At 39.3% G+C, this 22,136-nt stretch overlaps 1 protein-coding gene and 1 non-coding gene across 2 annotated transcripts in view; one reads left to right on the forward strand and one right to left on the reverse strand.

The window, feature by feature from the left end:
• The first annotated feature begins 9,845 nt into the window (after window positions 1-9,845).
• Trnae-cuc (transfer RNA glutamic acid (anticodon CUC)) lies at window positions 9,846-9,917 on the forward strand. Its single transcript has one exon. It is a non-coding gene; the product is annotated as a tRNA-Glu (tRNA).
• A 2,767-nt stretch (window positions 9,918-12,684) lies between these two features.
• LOC131285296 (uncharacterized) overlaps window positions 12,685-22,136 on the reverse strand; it is a 72,637-nt gene continuing 63,185 nt past the window's right edge. The window contains exons 2-7 of the mRNA XM_058314150.1: window positions 17,350-17,546; window positions 17,090-17,261; window positions 16,861-16,966; window positions 16,403-16,584; window positions 13,179-13,304; window positions 12,685-12,803 (exon numbers count right to left, since the gene is read on the reverse strand). Of these exons, the coding sequence (XP_058170133.1) occupies window positions 12,685-12,803; window positions 13,179-13,304; window positions 16,403-16,584; window positions 16,861-16,966; window positions 17,090-17,261; window positions 17,350-17,546 (902 nt within the window). The remainder of the gene's footprint in view (window positions 12,804-13,178; window positions 13,305-16,402; window positions 16,585-16,860; window positions 16,967-17,089; window positions 17,262-17,349; window positions 17,547-22,136) is intronic.

Genomic DNA, 22,136 nt, shown 5'->3' on the forward strand with positions numbered 1-22,136 from the left:
GATGCACCACGATTTAGTTTTAACTCTCAGAAAAATTATACATTTTTGGAAATCATTAAATGAATCTTCAAAGATTCTTTGATGTAAATTGGACAATGACAAGCAAATATACCAACTAATCTCGGAACTGTTAACTTTGTCATTCTTCAAACTGCATGCCAGAATCTCATTTTAGACATCCCATTCAGAGATTCCTGAATACCAAAATCTAAACAATGAATTATTCAGACTAATGAAGTTGAATCTGAGATACTGAACTCTAAAATAAACCGTTTATGTACAGTATGAATATTTTCGGAAATTGTGAGACCTTCCGTAAAAAAATATGAGAAGGGATGTTTGTTGTGGTTAATTTTGTACAAAAACATTTTAAAATTGTAGTTTGTAAATCAAGTAGGTTTATTAGACTTTAAGTGATAAATGATGTATTTGTCCTTTTCAAATAATAACACGTTCCACTCACAAAACTGACACAGCCATACTCCGCTAGGCAGCCCACTGTGCAAGGGCTGCAGCATCATATATTGGACTCGTGGCTGTGCCTTATCAAACATTGTTGGTTCCGTGAAATTCATCAATCATTCCGGTCATTCGCTGCTTCCGTCCATCTGGATGGAGAGCTCAAACACGGAGTTCAGAGTATCGGTACGTCCTGTGACAGATATTTAATTGAATCGTGCTATCGCTGGTATCATCCAGTGCAGTACACTAGCTTCGCGAAGTCCGCATTGACCGGTTGAGAGTTGTCATTGCCGATTTCAAGTGCGTCCTGGGGGTAATGGAAAGTGGAAAGGAATGGAAGGTGCCATCAACGTTGACGACGTTGGACGTTGGATTAATTTCATGCCGGGAAGTATCCGGCTGCCATTAGCCCTTTGCTGGGAGTGAATTATATTTGCTTTATTCATACCGTCATTTCCAATGCAAATATGGTAGTTTTGTATCGGGTGGAGTTTCGTGTTGCGCTAGAAACTCCATCGTGACGGTATCAATTACGGAACTGTGAGATATTTGATGGTGAGTTACAGCCTGAAGGAGAGTGCCCGATTGACAGCTTGCAGATGTGGTCAACAAAGTGTGATAAATCATTGGATATGGCGGCGTTCGTGAAAGACCGCCAAGGCGCTCCAAAGGTTTTGGAATTCGACTCTATTCAAATAAGGTGAAAGACTAGAAATTTCGTGGTGCGAATATACAGTATCGGAAATAGAGGTGGATGCAGTGTTTGTGTGATATCATACACACAGAAAACGAACACATTGAGTGTTTCCACGTTTACGTTTATAGAATGTCAGAAAATGAAGCGCAATAAAAACACAGAATGTAATCCATTTGAGGCACATACTTGGTATCAGATCCGAAGACTCGTAAATCAATTCTGTTGTCAGCTATGCTGTGGAATTCGGTCAACATTCTCAATTAATCTATAAATGCAATGTACGCAGTCCAGTTTTTGCCTTCGTTTGTTAGCACGAAGATCATAATAAAACGGGGTGATTATCATAACAAAGCATCATTTAGGACATAAATCAGCGAAGTTATGCAAAACTGACCAGGAGGCAGTTTAGTGCCCCCTCATACCAAAGTTCGTTCAATTTATTCAATTGTCACCTTCGATGGTCGTTAACTCCTTGTTCTTTGGAGAAGGAATGCTGTTGGGAGACAAATGAGAACAAACGTTTAGGAAACATCAATCCAATCCATTTGAAATGGACTGCCCCACCGGACATGAAATGTTTGAAAATGACAAACTTTACCCATTCAAACGAATTTATCGATTGATTTTCGTAGATGGCTTTACCATAAACCACATTTTTCCACATTTTTTCATTAACTTTTGAAAGTCTTATTAGTGTGTTACTGGTTTTTACTTTTCTTAACTATTTGTCAAAACTATTTAGACAAAATCGAAAAAAGTTTGTCTTTGTTTTTCTGTCAGTTATAAAATTTGTTTTACTTTTTGCTTTGTTTTTTTGTGTATGTGTATGGACCATCTTTTTGAATTTCACAATTTTTACATATTCGCAGCCGTCAGCATATCTTTATTTTAATCAAAGATTGAAAAACATCAAACTAAATAATTATCACAGATAATGCTTTATACATTGATTTAACATTTTAAGAATTTTTGGGAATCACTAACCTTATCTTTGTTAAAGTTTTTCACATGTGTAATCCTATTGTAATCAAATTACTTTTTTTCTTCTTGGCAACAACAACAGTTTCATTTTCACCAGCCCGGGATTAACACTCAACCGCCTTTTTTGCCTTTTTGTCCGGGTCAACGGATACATTTTCAGTTTGAGTAATAAATCAAACACCTCGTTTTTCCAACCGTTCCGGGTTAAAATGAAAAGAAGCGTGATAAAATATGTTGTTAGTTTTTCTCACTCATCCTTATCAACCATCACGGATCGATGGCCACGGGTCAAGGCAGGGTTTGAATGGAATGAAATTCGGACAATGTTTCCGTGAGAAACGATTTTTAACCTGTAAAAGCCTGCAGCGAAGGTCAGCCAAAGAGGCAAAGTACTGAGGGAGCGGAAAAAAACAAACCGCCGACAGGTATCCCTGGCAACCTTTTCCACCTCCCCACAGCACTGTTAGTCGCCAATCGAAATTCAATCACGAAAAATCTGTTCCGAACGAGGTTTACGATCGTCGATGAAGCGATTTCATAATGCGCCCTCGCATCGATCTTGGGTGTTGTGATTAAGGGAATGGTCTTTACAGGTATAATCCAAAAGAAAATAATTCGACTGCTCAACAGATTCCTTTTTGGCTTACCTTTATTGGCCAAGAGGTTTGGCGTGCTTTGTTTTGGGTTGTATACATAAATCCTGCCAATCGTGAGCGTGTTTAAGCTCATATCGAGATTTACGGTAGGATAAAATGATTGCTTAGTTTTTATTTCTCCATGCCAAAACGGTAGATTTAGTTGAAATTTGAAATGTAAACTTACATTAGTATTAACATTTCGTCATTAAAAATTAATCAAGTTAAGCACGACCCTTGTGCAAAACTAAGAAGTTGTAAGCAGTTCGAGATACATTCCATACTGCATTAAATATTTTCGGTTTTTAATTGAAACATGTTTTTGTAACAGGATTGGTATGGCTTTAGTCAATGTCTGATAAGCTTTAAAGATTTCAATTGTCAAATGCAAAAAATTGAATGTTCAAGTATAATTTCTTTTCTATTGCAAACTTGTTTTTTTTTCTAAATAGGATTTTATTTTCAGTTTTCAATTTGTTTTTGCATATAAGACTCCAATCATCAAAGTTCAATTTTTCTTCGATCTATCGCAGAAACGGAAATTGAGCACATAGGTTTTTTGGGAGCTCGTTAACATCAGCAATATGCTTCCTTTTCCAACAGGTTCAAGCATCGAAAGTCCAAGATCAGCAAACATGAAAACAACCTAATAATTCTACGTACATAGAACAAACATCACAAAATGGACCAATGTGCCAAAAAACATAGGGTAAAGTAACATTTTCTTTCAGCAGTTTAATATCCGCAGGTGCTCACGTTGTGAAGGGAAAGCCCTTCGGTTTGCTCTTGCAGAACTTATGCTTAATATCCATCTTGGTCTTGGAGTATAAGTTTTTTTACGGAGTTTGCATTACGAAAGAAACATCCTATATGAAGAGCAAAAAATATTTCAACTCTTCTTGTCGCCTTAGAAAGAAATTCCTCTGAGATTCAGATTGCTAAGCTTGGGAAGAAACCCTATGTAGGGCAAACAAAAAAGGATCACTTCAAAAAATTTTGCCGGAGTAAAGGGATTTTCATTCCACACGCCATCTGTGGAACGCCGGCGTGACAAGGTGTCCAACGAGAGAAAGTTAACTGACCATGGTCGAACGAACCAACACCGACTCGGATCACTGCCAATCGATCGATTTAACCCGTACGTGTAGAGCGTGTCAGTAAGCATCGAAAGTCATTTCCTGTTTTTTTTTCTGTTGTCCTTTCTTTCCTCACTGAGAAGTCTTCTCAATTAGCTCTCAGCGGTGTGTATGTGTATGAAATTCTCGCATCGAACTCTTTTCCACCGAAAGAAAACTTATCCCTCCGCAGCAGAGACAAACTTTGTGCTTGACTTAATCTTTTATGATTACATTTCCCGCCCGGTTCCTTCTGCCCTCACCGAATGGCCTTGCGAAGGAATGCAAAGGCGCACCGAAGGATGGGTGCTGTAATTTTACTTTGATATTTTCATCCTTTCAGCATCAAATTGAGAAAGTTCGTCTCTAACGAAAGGCTGACGAAAGTCTTTCCCGGATGATGTTCGGGGTGCGAAATGCAGGACGAAGTGATGAAATTTTAGTTTCGTGTTCCACTTTTTTAACCAATCCACATCGTCAAACCAGCAAGACCCCCGACCCCGACCGGTTGTGGTTTTTTAACGTATCGCCAGCGAACCCTCATGCTTACCCCGGGTTCGGTAATCCAATCCGGCCGGCGCTGAGGAAAAACTAGTTACCCAAGGAAACTTTTGCCGGGAGTTGCTACTTGGCCGGGGGTACGGTTCGGTTGAACCGTACTGCGCCAAAAGATGATTGACAAAATCTTGCTTTCGCCAGAAATCGGGCTATCAGGCAACTTTCGTACGACAACATCAATATTCGTCGGTTGGCTGAGCAGCGCAAAGGGATACGATGACATTAATAAATATTGTCCTCCACATAAACCCAGAGAGGCAAACAGAGAGAGAGCGTGGTGACAGGATGGCTGCATCGGGGTTGAAGCTGAAGATTGATATCCTGTCGTGGATGTTTGATGGCGAATCTGATCTTCGGAGCTGCTGCTGATGCTTGTAGTGCAGTTAATGTTTCCAGTTTTCAGTGAGCAGCAATTTTGTTACGAAACTTATTTGAAGTTATGACAAGTTTGGCAACGCTTATTGAACCAATTTTGGTGCGATGGCCACATAAAGTTTTGAAAATATATCTTAGAGCCTCTACATTTAATTTATTATTTTCATTTTCTAATTTAGGTTTCAACAACATTTGATATCGTATTTCGTTCGGTAAATTCAAGCAAAAGTAATATTGGTCAAACCACCAACACCATTCACCAGTTTATTATATTGCACAATTACATATTTTTAGTTTCTTTGCTTTATGTAAAACAGCGGTAGATTTTTTAGTGCGTTTTGTACTATTTTTTTATTGAGTATCAAATTATGATTATTAAGAACCAAACAGAACTAAATTTCGATTTTTGTTCCCTTGTGGTATGGAAATGTTTATAACAATGTTAAAACGTATTAACTCATCAGTGTGGGATTTTTAAGTGCTGGAAAATGTTAGTCTTTTAAAATGGTGTATGAACAATTGGTAGAATTTCTCGTATCATCGTATATTTCTAAGGTTGTACTGCTCTTAAGTTATACCTGCCTAAGTTAAAGTGCTTTCTACATTGGTTTTGCGTTTGTTAAATGTTAGTTGGTCTTTTCGTTTGGAATTGTCTTGCTTCTTAAATGCTGGATCTTCCAAAGAAATCGTGAAGCAATTTTAAAGGTTTATTTCCTTCTAAATTAATTCAACAAGCAAACAAAAAATGTCAACTCCAATCAGTAAGCGAAACATTGAACAAACAGAAACTATTGAACGGCAAGGCCAAAGTCGGTGCAGAGTTTTGAATTAACATTTAAGTGCCGATACTATTGGAACGACGTTCTCTAATCTTAGAATTCACCGAACCATTTTGCATCCAGGTATTCTGCTTTCTACGCGTATCTTTCCCCCCGAAATCCAGTCCAAGGTGAAATTTTATATTTATTCAATTACGCTTCACTTCGGGAACGATTTAATTTGCATTCAATTTGCCTACGAATAGCTGGGATTAGAAGTTTGAAAACATTTGAAAGAAATCGAAACCTTTTCTTTCAATTGGCACGCATACACATACAAAACAGATGTTTCCGGTTATTGCATGAATGGCGAAAGAAAAATAGAAAAAAATAAAATGCCTTTTTAGTTAATATGATATCACTTTGTAGAGAGAGATGAAAATTAGATTGGAATTGTGGGCTAGACGAAGCAAAACCTTAACGAAAGGCATCTTGGAATTGGCATTGGGAATGATGTCAATCCCAGGATAGGCTTGCGTTCAGCAAAAAAACGATAAACAAATACATTTATCACCATCTGGAACACCTTTCCCAGTGTGAAATCCAGTGGATTCGATTTATCATGTAGGAATACATTTTGCTAGTAACCATCACCCTTCGCTAAGAGCGAAAGACACTTCGTTCTCATGGGATTCAACTAATCTGGGATTGTCCTCCTGGCCGTCCTGTAGGATGTTTTGAGCTCCCAGCATCCGATACACGGCAAACAGTGTACATTTCTTTAGGTTGAATTTTGTTACGTTCCAAAGCAGCTAACGAGCACAATTGGCAGGGCACGACCGGGCTTCCGGGTTGCATAACGCCCTACCCCACCGACAGATATGATAGCCCTTGAAGTAGGCTGTGCATAATTTATTGCCGTGCTAGGGAAATAAACCTAACCGCAGGAACCCGCCTCGCACCGGCGGAGGCTTATAACCTCAAACATAAGGGGATCAAACGCGTGCGTTGTTGGTACACGCTTCTCGCTTTGTCGATTTTCCGGCCAGGCCAGGTATAGGAGTACATACTCGTGCTCGTTTGAACAGGGCGGCCGCTTTCGATTGCACTGTGGGTGGTAAAATGTGGAAAATCATCCCCCGCTCCTGCACAACCGACCGTTCCGCACCGGTGGTTCTCTCTCATTCCCGGTAGGTATTTGCTAGTGAATCGCCGACTTGCTCGGCGTGCGATTGGCTCCATGGTTCTGGGCATGAAATGGCGTTATGCTAGCAAACGCTCTCCCACCCGTTTCCCCCCCCACTTTCCAAGCGCCAAACTCAACGCTTCTGCCGCCATCTTCTTTATTGGACTAATTCCATTGGCCATACAAAACGCAACAAACGATCAAATTGGTGCTAGGTAATTTGTTCGTGTGTTACACCAGGGTGCACCTTTCCGCTTTTCCCGTAATGCTGACCTGCTTCCCCCGCCCTCCGACCACCGGGAAGCTTAACCACGCCGGCAAAACCACCGCCTATCAGTGAACGATCGTGCCCGGGTGGGATATGTTTCATTTCAAATGTAATTGTGCATGTAATGGTCCAGCAGGGCGATAAAGACTGATGAGTATTGCATCCACTGATGGGGTTGCAGAAAGACAGGGAGAGAGGGAGAGACTGAGCAAAATTGTGAGCTTTATGTGAGCAGCTTAATCCGTTTCATTGTCGTGTCTATTGTGGAGGAAGTGATTTGCAAGCAAGGGAAGCTAAGTGAAGTGTGGTCCCGTTCCAGTAAAGCAGGGACGTCGAATGGATGTTCATACCCTTCCATCAACCCGTTTGGTTGCTGATTTGTCTGCATGCTCGACTTGCTGACGGAACCAAAACGATACGCAAGGCCTCGAGCCAGCGAACATCGGCCTTTCGCGGGTTGCTTGATAATTGCTGCAACGCGCATCAGCTGGATATCCAAATACATAGTGGCCAAGTCTTTCACACTTGCGTTTCGATAAGGTTGAGTTGAGTTGCTGTAAACGTTGGAAAAGCTGGCAAAAGCTCAATTAATCCTGAGTGATAAAGTGGATCCCAACTCATTCCTTTCGTCAATCGTTTTCATTGTATCTAATCTAAGTTTTTCTACTAGCCGAAATCGAAATCGTGGCGATGTTTTACAATAATCCTTTTTCTTTAGGTCCTCTTTAAATCAAGAAAAACGTTTAAAATTTACCTGTTTGAAATAAAATGAATGAGATCGATAGAAAGGGGTTTATTGAAATTGTTTAGGCTCGAAGCGAAAAGAATTAAGACCTGGTAAAGGAACCTGAGACCATATCGTGTTCTTATACCCACAAAGGATTCAGGTAAGATTCGTTTTTGCATTAAAATGTTGATTAATTATCTCTAGAATAATCACATTGATCATAATTTCAGGACGGAAACTTATATTGTAACGATGACACAATTTTTTGGGCTGGGAGCTACTGATATACCTTCGTTGACTGCCCTTTTGATTGAAGTAGCTTAAGTTTACTTGAGAATCCTAAAAATATTTCTTTTGTTTGAAACTGGGTACCGATTCCCAAAAACTCCCTTCCATATTCAACAGCCACCTTAAAGCCATTGAAGCAACATAAACATACTGTAAAAGATGGTTCCCGGAACTTGTCGTCTGGAAATAAAAACAAAAAACAATAAGGCCACGGATGGTTAGTAATACCCTCGATTAATCACACAACACTTTTTTAAACGTCCAGCCGCGCCCCACAGAGCTCCAGTTACGTGAATATAAAATGCTCCAACGAAGGGGGGATGGAAATTGTCATTAAAGTGACACGCAGTCTTTAACAACACATTCATTTGGTACGCAGATAGGCCGTATATTTTCGTTTATCGCCAGCAATGTTCTGGTTAGCTTGCTTTATGACCCCGCTGTCTATACGGCGCACATTAAACAACCCGCTGCTGCTACCTTCATAAAGAACATCAGGCTATACGTTCCACTTCATCCATCATCATCTTACTCGCACGTTATCCAATCTTGCTGGCAACTAATGTTTCCAGATACTCGCTAAGTGTTGATATCTGTACCGGTCGGATTATGGAGCAGCGAACTTATTGCGCTGCTAGCGTACATCCGTAAGAATATGATCTTGTGAAGACGCACCAACGCACATTAAAAGCTGAAGATCCCGTTTGAGCTGTCTTCAGGAAAATCCTGCAAGCATGGGATGGGATACGGTTGGAGAAGGAGTTAGGGCGCGTCGTGTATAATTATTTTGGTGGTAATTTATTTTAACGATGGCGTCATGATACATTACATTATACTGGGGGATAAGCAAGTCCTGGAATAATGTGTTAGAATTACCCAAAATGCTTCTATACATTAGTTTGAGCTGACAGTTTCGTTGGATCATTTGAGAATCTGGAAGTAATCTATCTTGTTAATTTTGCTTGTTTAGCACTATTCTCCCTTAACTTTTTTTTAAATTCCTAACTTTTTAAAAATGATGTAACTTTTTTTACATTTAAAAAAAACATCTCCATTTTGCCAATTAATAAAGCTCACAAATTATATGATCAAAATAAGTAGTAAAAACAATAATTCGATGCCAAAAAGATTACGGTGTGACTGTGTTGGTCGGGCTGACGCTGGTGGTCCACTCCGGGGCGCGATCCCACTACTGCTTGCCGCGGAGACTCTTAGCTGCTGGTTTTCACCCCTCGCTCGGTTTGTCTCTCCTTGGCCAACCTGAATGTCTCGGACTCCTCCATGACACCCATATTGACGGCCAGCTTAGTGCGGACGTCCCGTCAACATGGCCCAGGTCCAGCGCACAGAACTCCCGCCCTCAAATCAGTCCGCAATCCAACCCACGGGTAGCCGCGTTACAGGAGACGCCACGCTCCCAGTTGAAAGTTGCTGCACTGTGAAACGCACAGATTTGTTCGCTATGGATGCTTGTGGTTACCGGAGCGCGACTCAATCTATTTTTAGCTTGAGTAGAAATAAAGTTAGACTTGTTTTAAACTTGGAAGCTCTCATAAATCATTTTTGTTTTCGAGACAGAAGTTTTCTGATAAGATAAGCGAAATCCAATACAAAAAAAAAAATGTTTACCGACACACCTCTTCGCCATTGGTCGTCGCAGTGTAGGTTAGCAGATGATTCAGCAATGAAAAAAACATAACATGTTAAAAATAACTATCAGCATTTTGATGTATTTTATTTTGCACCATCTCATCTCAGTTAACGGGGATCATTAAAACCGGGTTAGTTGACAACATCCCATATTGTCTAGTGGTTAGGATATCCGGCTCTCACCCGGAAGGCCCGGGTTCGATTCCCGGTATGGGAAATAACTTTTTTTTATGAAATTTTTTTTCTTTCGACTGATAAATGTAAATATACGAGTTTTCTATTAGTAAATATTGGTCAACCTCGTCTTTTATCAGTAGACATAGTGTGAATTGTAGTCAAATTTTTTAGTACCTTTTGAAAATTGTATCCACCGTAAACCATCAATGAAGTGGCCCTTTAACGCCAACGGTAAATACAATGTAGCGTACATGCACTTAAAACGGATCTCAATTTAAACGACATGACTTTCGAATGCACGGAAAACCAAAATAATCGGTTGCACAAAAGGCTGTCCAGGAAGGACCTCCTCACGTTACGGTAATTATTAAAAAGCTTCTCTCGTTCCGTAACAAGCCGTGATGTGAATGTGGTCGAGCATACAGCAAAAGCACGGCACACGTACATGTGCATACGTATTCGACGTCGGGCACCTTCACTCGTCCCTTTAATTACGCCCCGGTTTTATTGGAGTTTTACTACGTAATGACTTAATCAAGTGATGATAATTTTTATTGAAAGCATCCTTTGCGGGGCTCGTGTTGCCCAGTTCACGCACGGCAATGGCGCGGGGGCACGCGAAAATGAGCGCGAAAAAGGAACTTCGGAAAGATTATAGGTCGTGGGGTGCGCCCGGCGTGATTTGCCCAAATGAGGCCAGAACCGAGCCGTATAATGAGCACCCGAATCATTGCAGGAAAGCGGCTTAAATTTAACGACGACACGCTCCGTGTGAAACCCATCGGTGAAGGTTTTATTTTATTTTGTTTTGGTCGGTACTCCGTTTTGGTTTACTCACATGGATTATGTGCGAAATTCATTAAGTTGTATGCTCAGTTATTAAACGCTGTGTCCTTTAATGAATGAAACATATCACCTTTGATTTTGCCACTGTCCACAGAGGACGTTTCGGATATATACAGGTTTCTCTCCTAAAACCAAAACAGGGATATCATCTTTCTGATTTTCTTTATTTCCCACAATCGTTTTTCGTCTCTGTTTTCGCGTTTTACATACAGACTTGTACATTTCAAAAATGTGCAAGAAATAAAGCATCGATTTTCCGTCACTTTCATTTGTTTAGAAAACCTGTACGTCTAACAGCCCTGTCCAATCGCTTCGAACCACTGTTTCTCGATGGGTGTTCATGTGGAAAGCTTTTCCGGTTTCCGATAATGATTTGTTTACGCAACATATTTAGCCTACCTTTCGATTTTGGGTTTTTTTTTTGTTTGCACATGTTCTTCTCTTTCGCATCCAATTGGTCGGCATAAGGAAACTGGCCCTTTTTGATCGCTCTTCTTCCTTAGAAAGCCAGATATGGATTGCTTGCGTCTTTGAATTTCACATCGGTAGCACTATTATGGTGTTTGAATGTACGTTTACAACACTTCACTCGTAAATTTCAACGATGTCATACTGCACTATTTCAAACCGGTTTCTGAAACTGAGTTTCTTAGGTTGTAATTTGACCAAAGTGCTTATTGCTATCCATTTTGGCTCCAAGAACGATAAACTGGTTGCATTAACCCATTCGACCACCTTCATGATACACATTTTGTCTGTTGCTGACTTGGATCCTGACTTAAACTAGAACTAAAAATTACTTGCAGTAATTGTATGACTTGTGCGGTGTTTTTTTCTTTTTATCGAGTCCTTATCTTGTTCTTCTTCCTGTTCGACTATTTAATATTCATAAGGCATCAATTTTCGCACGCATTTTATACATCACACATACATGTTTCATTCATTCACCCCATTCAACATTCATACGCACTTGGGCATCGTATTGCAAAAACACACGATCCCTCCTATTATTATTCACAGTTGTTGTATAAAATAGATGATTATTTGTGTTTTTTTTCGCGCCCTTATCTTACTAATGGTTTAATATCCATCAGGTTCACTCTTTACAGTGTGCATTCGGTAAGTTTCTCACTTTCGTGCAATTAGCGAGATTTTCTTTTACCCTGCGCCCAACTTCTCGAGCATGTTTCCTTACCTTTACATTAATGTTAAAATCGTGCGACGATTTTATTTCATAAAGTTTGACTCTTTTTATCGATTGGTTTGCATAAGATTTTTTTTACAGCGTTTCTCTTCTACCTTGAATACACTTTGACACATACACCGACGGCTGTGAACCGGACTTCACTCACGTTCTTCATTTGTACCCTCCTTTCTACTGGCCTCAGCTATGCGTTTCGAATAAAAACAATCGCTTAAGCTAACTTATACACGAACAAAGTGAAAAAAGATAACATATCTTAGAACCTAGAGTTTTTAAAAAATCTATATTCTGAGTAGGAATATTCGCAAAACTGTACATCGCATTATTCTTCTACGGTCAAATAGCTAGTCGCTTTTGGTAACTCATTGGTTCGATTCTGTTTTGGTATTTGTTGTGTCTTTACCGATACGTAGTTGTTGAACAGCAAAAGGAAGGATAATCAAGCATATTAAAATCAAGAACAATTATTCATTACAACCAGCACTTTAATATACCGAGGATGTAAGTCGCGAACGAACACCTTCCACCTTTGAAGCTGAAAGCATTAAAGCTTTTCTAAAATTTAAAAAGTTGAATGATTTTTCATGCTTCATTCGCTCATTTTTACGCCCTACTGGTGGCCCGTCATGAAGCATGATTTTCGGTCGTTTTCACCAACACCTGCACCTCAAAGCGTTTGGCCAGCTTAGCTGTGTATGAAGTTGATGTGCAGGCGCCGGTTCCGGATCTCCACGTCGGTGTACTGCTTAAAGTTTATCTACAATAGCGTCGTGGTGAAAATCAGTAAAATCGTGACTACGGTCGCCAGCATGTTTGTGGTCGTTTGCATCGGCACCGGAAGGCTGCTAGCGCCGTTAGACTCGGAAGCGTTGAATCCTAAAGAATATTGAAATGAACAAAGGAAAGACAAATTTAAAATATAGAAAATAAAATAAACTGATTTTAAATGATGCATAATTAAAAGAGGATATGTAATTGAAAAATAACATAACAAAACAATAATTCTCCAGAATCTAAAACCCAAAATATAAAACTGAACAAATTTTTAAATGAATTTTAGAAAACTCGAAGAACGAAGTATAATATATGCCGTTTGATACTACAAAATTGAACAAAAAAACAATTCGCTTTAATAACCTTGTATTAACAAAACCAACAAAGCGAAACTCAATGCGTTAACGAAGATGAACACAAGATGGAACAAATCATAGTGCGGCACCAATGATTTTTATGTTTTCCATTTGTGCTTACCCTTCTTCTGTAAGTTTTCCGGTGCCGTTTGTAGCATTCGAACCGTCGTTGTAGTTGCTACTGTGCTAGTGGTAGTTTTGAGGTGCGATTCTGCAAGCGGTTTATAATTTATTTTAGCTTTGGATGCTTGAAGGGAAACATTTAAGATGGGAATTTGGGGAACATGACGAAGAAAGATAGGAGTGAAAAACGAATGGTATGATGTGATGAAATGAGATTTAAAAAGTACGCAAAATGCAAGAGGAGGAAAGGAAAATGAAGGGAGGAAAATATCAGTTAGTATGGTACAGTTTATGAGGTATCTTTCAATGAAAAGGATAGTAATTGTAAAAACAAGTTCTCATGCAAGGCTTTGTAATTTTGGACTACTCTTTTACTCATTTTTTCACAATTAAACGAAATAAATAAGTACAACATGTTATTATACAAAACCTTTACTATGCTTTATGAAATACAAATGGAGAATTCACTGGTCTTTGTCTATCAATAGCCAGTTTTGTTTTCTTAAACTAACTCAACATCAAGAGAAAAACATGCACTTCCATTTCATGAGATTAACAAAGTTTAGTGACGCAAATGATTTTTTCACAATAAAATGACCTACGTTCAAACTCATATCAGCCTTAATAGTTTGGTGTTAAGTGGGCGTAGTTTGATCCAAACAATTTGTGTGAAAGAAAACAACAAAAGCACTTTATCCGAAAAAACAGTTCAGCATTCAACTTTCCTTGGGCCGAAAATAAACATTTTTGTATCCACCGTATCCTCGCCGTGGCCAGGATGGTGAGATTGTTGATTTGTTTTTCACGATTCTGTTTTCAACCTACTCAATCATCATCCCCCATTATTGGCCTACGCATAGCGTGTGAATGTTATGCTTTCCCTCGTGACTTCAGAAACCGTTGAATTCAGCCCTAATGGTTGAATATCCATCGCCCTAAAAGCACGGAAAATATTTGCGAAATGCTCCCGAACGGAAGCGCTGATAATGTGTTGATACCTTGCTTTAAGCCCTTCAAGAAAGGCTTGCAAGATAAAAAAAAGAACATTGGAGAAAGAGGTTCGCCAGCTCAAAGCTTCATCGGGCTCGAGAACACTTTGCCTGTTTTTCTTTCTTCTCCCAGCGAAGCGGAAGTGATACGCTATTGCCACCACGAAAACGTTTCTCTCATGGTTGTGGGACTAGGATTACGATGCGAAATCAATTCCATCGGATAAGACCAGTTTTATTGGTTTGTTTGGTGTTCTGTGTGCGAGTTTGTGTGCACATTTCTAGTTCGGAACGTTCCGTCTACTCTAAGAGCAGGTCTTACGGTTGTTTAACAATCAGACGCACCGAAGAAGAACGGACGATAAGTAAATGAACAAACGGCTAGATGGTCCTAAGATGGACTGTCGTCATTGCGATTAAGCGTGAATCATGAGACGAGCATCTGGTGGGAGCTGAGTGTTCTGGATAGTTGTGTTTGAGTTAAGGATTTCGTTCAGAATGTCCTGTGGCAAATGTCTTTTGGGAAACAAGAGTTAGAGGTTTTGAAATGGAACCTGGAAATTTTAGTCGATGTGCATCTTTTTCTCAGAAAGTTTTCTTCATTACTATTTGATATTGTTGTATTATATTGAAGTTTTTCAAATTAAAAATGAAGTTAAAAACGATATTACATGATTAGAAAGTATGTTTATAATTCCACGATCAATTAAAATAAACTAAATTTCATTGATTGCAGCAAAATTTAGGATAGAAATCATCAACATAACTCGATATACTTAATTAATTCTATCAACAAATTTCCATTTTAGCAGTGCTATTTCAAACACGTAGGTGTTATCTTGACAATCCGGTATGCAAACATTTGATAATCACTTCCAATTTGCACATTAGAGACACCATCACTCTTGCCAGTGGCTACTCAAGGCTTATGGCACTGACTTTCCGGTGGACATTTGAGGATTAATTGAAAACAACTGACAATTAAATACCATGCCGTCTCTCTGGAACTGTCTTCTCGTCGAGCTGAAGCTAAACTTCCGACCTTAGTACTTCGGTGATATGCACAGTGAACATCTTCTCCTAACACCTTTGGAAACTTTAATACCAGAACGAAACAATTTTCAGCTGCATGTATTTGGACGCATTAAATATCCAGAAGATTCCTGGTACCACTCCCATTTGCTCTTATGACGGCAATTAGTGTCGGTACTTTTGAGGAAAGAGTAGGAAGTAGTCTGTAAACAAGTGAAACAATTAAACAAGAGTTTGGTTTGTCTATTAACTTCTCTACGATGCTTTATTAGGCATCATAAAAGAACATCGCTCTAACCGAAGATTGATGTAAACGTCCATTGTAAGAAGATTAGGGGGAAAAAACTTTAAGCGACCATGACCAAGCGATGTTTACTTTAGCGACCGTCTTTCTTAAAGCAAAGCCTTAGAAACAGAATGGGCATTCACGTTATTTCTACGTTATTTTTAATTCTCCTTAAAAAAGTGAAGAGAAAACTAAATAAAAGATAAGAAAAACGAAGTGACAGTTGATGCTTTCCGAAGCGTAAATCACTTCTGTATCTACGAAAACGGTTAGACATCTGTTGACACTCGACCCGGCGTACAGCGTCTGCGAAAGGTCTGGCTTCCCGGTTCACTGATTGACAGTTGAGGTACGAAGGTTTGGTTTTAACTTCCCCCCACTCCCTCCTCACCATTCGTACGACTGACGTACAGCGACCAAAGTTCAGCATCTTCTTGCCCTCACCCTCGTCAAACAAGGGGATGAAGAAATTGCACCCGAAAGAAAAGTCTCCGGTCCGGGGGATTTATCTGTCGGGCATGAAATTGTTAACGCCATCGGTATCTCCTTACGAAGTGATTTCTTGAGGCATTTCGAAGGTACGGTATGTTAAAAAAATAAATAAAAGGACACAAGCTCGCTGGAAAGCTCTCTGAAGGAACACGGTCAAAAGTTAAAAGGACCAGATTTTAATCTGCTAACATTACGTGGTTTACTGGAAAAAAAATGATAGTGAAAAAGGAGGGAGGGAGTAACGAAAAACTTCTAAATTGTTCACATACAAGCATGATACTAGAAATAAATTGACGGACGTGAACAGGCCCCTGGTAATTGACGAAACATCATGAACAAACAACAACGACAGTTGACTCATATCCTTGCTAAAAGAAAAGCAAACCAAAACGGTGATGTGGAGCGCAAATTTTCGACACTTACCATAATACGTCGTGGATCGGCGTTTGTTATAATTCGTTTCCGGTATTGCGAGCAAACACTCAATTTGGGCCGGCGATTCGAGCTGATCCTTCCGCAGAGCTCCACTGATGGACACGTTGTAGAGTCCGTTCTCACCCTGAACGGTTTTTAAATTTTCCGTCTCAAACAGCTCATGGTTTATTCTGTGACAAAAAGATGAGAGTAAAAGATTGAGAAATAAAAAAAACGTTAAAGTATCACCTTATCATAGCATAATCTCTATTTCAAGATTTTTTTTTGATGAACAAGGTAATGTTAATCAATCGTCTTTTTGTTTCTCTCTTGGAAATCGGATTCATTAATTTTCTCTGGTTTATCCAAGTTTTATTTCCGTTTGAGAAAGTTATAGAATCAGACACAGTGGTGAAACCTGTAAGGATGCTTAGTCTCCTTTACTTAATTTACTAAAACATACTTACCGAATTTGAAGTTCTGGCATAGGAGAAATATCACGTGCATGGCATTCAACGATGACTTCACCACTTGCAATGGAGTAATAGCTAAGATCGAATTTGCTTTCACGCACTACAGGTCATAGAGATATATAAACAAATATGTGTTAGTTATTTGGAAGAAACATTTAATTTTCGCATGTTTCAACATAGCATTTCCGGTTCGCAAGATAGGTTGTTTCAAAAGGAAACTTACCTATAATTTTCAGTTTAGCTGCCTTCCGGTCAATCGAAGCGTATGTCTGCACGATGCAGCTATACTCCCCGGTGAAATTGGCCAACGGTTTGATAATCGCCATTGCCCGGTGTTTGTGCATATCCTCCTGCGACACGACGTAGCTGGTGTCAACTCGGTTCTTGAACGATTGCTGTGTAATTAAAGCAATGCAAGAAAAAATATATAGAAGGTATCGCTTAATTCAAGTTTCAAAAATTCTGTGGCCTTGGAATACTTACGAATGGGAAGGGATTCTTTGAAGGGATCCACTGATAGACGGGTTGCCCATCGAGCAGCCATTTAAGCACGAATCCTTTCTCGTTCTCGTCCACCTCGTACTCGCAATCGAGTATTAGCGGGTCGGGCGTTTTGGAGGTCTGATCCAGCAGGTACGTGGGTGGAACTTTCAGGTTGATGATTTTTACTGCTGAGCATACTGTGAAGAGATCGAGAAAAAGAGAAAATTTCATTAACGTTTTTATTTTTTAGGATATTTCATCAAAATTCTTTAAATATTAACTGGTGTTTTTACGTGTTTTTAATAATAAGTTCTTCATGTGTTTCTTTTCCTGTGTATGACATAAATCATACATAATGGCACAACAGTCATCTCAAACGCTAGCACATATATTTTCAGTTTCCTAACAACCGGAAGGCAACTTGGACATTGTGAAGACGTTCGTGAAAAGAGAACAAACTAACGGCTTCGAAGTTTGCTTCACTTCTTTCTCGGAGGCAACCAATTCATCCGTTACGTACAGCATGAGCAAATGCTGAAGTCGGCATTTTCCTATGTTTGCCTTTCCGTTCGCAACGCCTTTCAAGGCTGTCGATAGGAAAACAGTTATCTTTTATGGATGGAATTGCATTCTTCCCAAGCACGGAATGTTAGATCAGTGGAAAAGAGGTGTGGTATATGCTGAAAGTTGAGAAGAACGAAGGAGATAGGTTTACTAGTTGGATTCTCTCACACATGGTGGCAACATGGTCACACTCTCCAAAAGTAAGGACATCGACTATGTGGATTGGAAGATGCTGGCGGAAGTTGTAGGGTTTCACCGTTTTATGCTTCTAGAATATATCTTCGGTGCCAACTGAGCGAAACATGAGGTAAACGGTTGTTCCGATTTTGGCAAACATATTATTTCGAGCAGTCAAAATGCGGCGAGTAGAAACATTTTGCAGGTTCACTGGCAGCTGCAAGAAAGCATCCCCAATCGGAAGTGCCGAGATGAAAGGTTTATAGCGGAAACGATCAAGTGGATAGATTTATGGAACCGCAAAAGAGCCCAAACTTAACATAGGCGCCTTGTTCGATGGTCCAAATGTTTGTAGCATGAAACAAGTACTTTTTTCATAGGTTTCTTTTTTCTTTGTTTTATTATTAGTTGAAAAATAAAATAGAAACACAAAGTTTATTGAAAATTGATTTAAAAATACGCGTGTGTAAGGATTTTTTCACACTTAGAAGTGTAGGATAATCAATATTATTTAGAACATACACTGTTTTACCAATTACAAGTATGTCATTGAAAATTCAAAACAAAACTGCACAAAAAATGGTGTCTGGCAAACATCAATTTAAAATGGTTTGTTGTTTAGTCAAACCGATCAGAAACTTTTCCTGTTGACAAATTTTAATGGCCCGTGAAACAGCAAACATCAGTTGAATCTCTGCACCAAACAGTAGAGCAAAGAGCTTGTTCAAACCCCGTTTGGCTTTCAGAAAAGATTTTTATTTCCTCCTTTCGAGTACATCGATTAAAAGCTCTTGAAGTAGGATTTACACAATCGTAAAGACACTGGAAACGTTCCGGAAACTTTCCCGCAGAAGAGGAGTTTTTTTTTCAATTTCTCAACTGGTTCGACAATCCAAGACGGAGGACATTGTTGTTTTCAGTCGTATTTTATTTCCCACAAGTGTCCCTTTGCCTGGAAAGTGAACTCCACGACAATGCGACCATCAATTCAGCGCTGTACTTTTGAGAAAGTTTTTTTTCGGTGATTGTTTTGGTTTAAAAGTTTCTGCCAAAACACGACTGAAAGGATAGAAAACAATAAAAAGTTTTTCCTGCAATGAAAATAAAACTGAAATTGTACGAAAAGTTCAAAACCATGTCTTAAAACTCTTTATGTATTACGATTTTTTTCATCTGTTCAGCCCAAATACGCCCAAAATGAACAAGGATATAGATAAAAAGGTCACGAATTCGATTCGCTTGACGACGTTGCCTTTTTGACCGTTGGAACTTAAAGTGTCAAAAGTTACAAGGAAGGATCGAAAGGGTTTAATTGTTCTTTGGTAAGTAACGAAAACAAAAATAATGGATACGAAGAACGGAAATTTTTGGGATTTCATTTCCTTCATTTTGAAGCCAGGCTAAAATACAAGTGGATCGTAGAGTTGCCGTAATCGACCATTTTGGGAAATTTGTGCATCCACCTATATCTATGACTTATTAAATAACTTAGGAGTTTTTCTTTCGGTTTTTGCCTCTCAATAGGTTTGCAAAAGAGAACAGGCAGCTTGATTTTGTTTTTCTTAGTCAGGCTGTTTTCCTTTTCATTTGTTTTACTAATACCATGGTCTAAGCCTCATGCATTTATGAAGGAGCGGTATGTTTTATTTGTTCAAGAATAGTTTTTAGAAAGACAACATGTTGTCCAAGAATTATTTTTGGACTAGACAAAACAACCAAAATAACGTGAAAGAAAATATCTCGTGATGCTGTTTCTTTGTTCTAACGTTTTGTACACCTAACCAAATAAATCTGTATTAAATTCTTGGCCTGTCATATCCTCTGGCTTATGTTGGATTTGTTTCGGACCGGTGAATAAATTAGGTATCACCTACATACTCCTGACACGTCTGCCGTTTCCTAAAAGCAATGATCCATTCCGTAACCCGAGCATATTCAAATTGGATTTATTCCATTTCGTTTAGCCCAAACCCGGTTCAGTTCCCGGAGCTCGTTAAATTCGATCAATATGGCAACGAGCACGGGGAAGAGATTTGGAGGTAATGCAAACCTTCAACTGGGCATAACGTCAACTTGTAGTCAGTGTTTGTGTGAGATGACAAATTTCGACCCATTTTTCATCCATCGTGCCGATACGAGCGGGGAATGAGTGGGTGTAAGAAGGAAAAACTTTCAGTGCTTAATACGCAAAACAACTCCAGTTGGCTGTCGTGTCACCCATGCTAAAATTGTGCCGGAAATACGAGATGAGAATACCGAGGAAATGAGTTTTCTTCCATCTCGGTCGACAAATGACACCGGGTGGCGCAGAGGGCTCCCGAGGAGAAAATTAAATGTGACCAGCCTCCATTCCATCGTGTGTTCAGCTCATTTATCCTAGTAGCATGACAGAGGCTCAATATTGAAAAAGGTGCCGGTGAACGAAACGGTTCGTCAAATTGAATTTACCGACATACGGCTTGGCAATACAACCGGATTGAGGTTATCGATACTCTTGTGGATAACAACACTGAAGCTCGTTGAATAGTGTAAGTGATAATTGCATTCAAAGGGTTTCCAGCTCCTCACATGTGATTTAGAACGCTTTTACTATATCAAACTAGAACGATAGACTTTGTTTTCAATTGTAAGCTAAATACTGTTCGAACGTAAAATTTGGTAAAACTACATTTCATGCAATCACTTTTCCAGACTCAGGTCGCGTTTAGACAAGTTCCAGAGGAAAGAGATTTCTAACTTTAAAGTACAGAATATGAAACACTCTTGGTAACCTGCGTCAAGTTAAACAAGGAGAATAACTCTTTTTTATTTGACGTTTGCTTCGTCAAGCTGTTGCTACTTTTTTTAGGAATTCAAAAGTCAAAAGAAGAGTTGACAAGGATGTCTCAGAGTAGCGATCCAAGTGATGGAAACAATCATCGGCAGAAGAACTCAGATCACGATCCAGGACAGAAAATCCGGAAATGAAAATAAACGAAAAGCAGTATAAGATCCTGCTGGTTGCACCAATGCGTTTCTTATCGTGGGACTCCCTTTTGAACTTCCACATGTGCTTCTTCCTCCTTTGCTTTCTACAACAAAAGTAGAAGAAGTTATTTTTGCTACAGAACCATCACAGCATTTGAGATGGACCCTAATAGTATGAACAGTCGTTCAGGAACGCATCAAGTAAGAGAACTTGGTTTTTAGGTACCTGTAACATCCTTAACCTGATACACTGGTTCAACTACTCCTTTTCCTATGAACTGCATCGCATTACGATTCAATATCGTCACAGAATGAAATAAAACTTTTCTAGTGTACAACGATTCTATTTCCGATACGTCATCTAGTTCTATAGCAGAATGTGAAAACAATCGAACTTGTCAACTCACGACCTTGTAGTTTTTTAGATGTACGATGCTGGTTCAATAAAGTGGTTAATGTTTTTAATAGTATTTTGTATTTAATCTGGAAGTTACATTCATTAGACTAGATTTTAGTCTACGTCTGAAGTAGAAGGCTATTGGTAAACATATTTTCAAACAACTTTAATATAGTAAAATATCATTAAAAACAAATCAACCAGCGCGTCTCTTTGATGAGCTGTTAAACATCGTTTCACCTTCCTGTCCGTGTTTTCAGGATGTCGTTTGTATTTTAATAAATAAATTTCTGCGACAAGTACAGAGGCGTTCACCAAGGTATATTAAATGAATAAACATTCCTTGTTCAGGTACGGAGAACAAAGCGAGGTTTTCCCGCCGAACACATTCCTCGACACAGAACAAGCCTATGCTGCTGACACGATTGATGCTTGGTGGAAATTTGTCCCCTGTGAACGCAAAGAAAAACGCGCAAAACATGCAGTGCGGAACCGAAGCACGTACATCGCAAACATCCACGGGATGCTTTATTATTTAGCTGACCAAGTTCGGGAATAGGTCCTTCCTGGTGGCACGCAGAAAATGAGGATATAACGGTACAAGAGGGATGCGTTATCCGGTGGAATTCGTTCCGCAATTCCATTCCTAGATCGGGGCTTGTTTTTTGGGTCTACTCTAAGC

This window comes from Anopheles ziemanni, chromosome 3 (genome assembly GCF_943734765.1).
Source record: "Anopheles ziemanni chromosome 3, idAnoZiCoDA_A2_x.2, whole genome shotgun sequence".
Lineage (NCBI taxonomy): Eukaryota > Metazoa > Arthropoda > Insecta > Diptera > Culicidae > Anopheles > Anopheles ziemanni.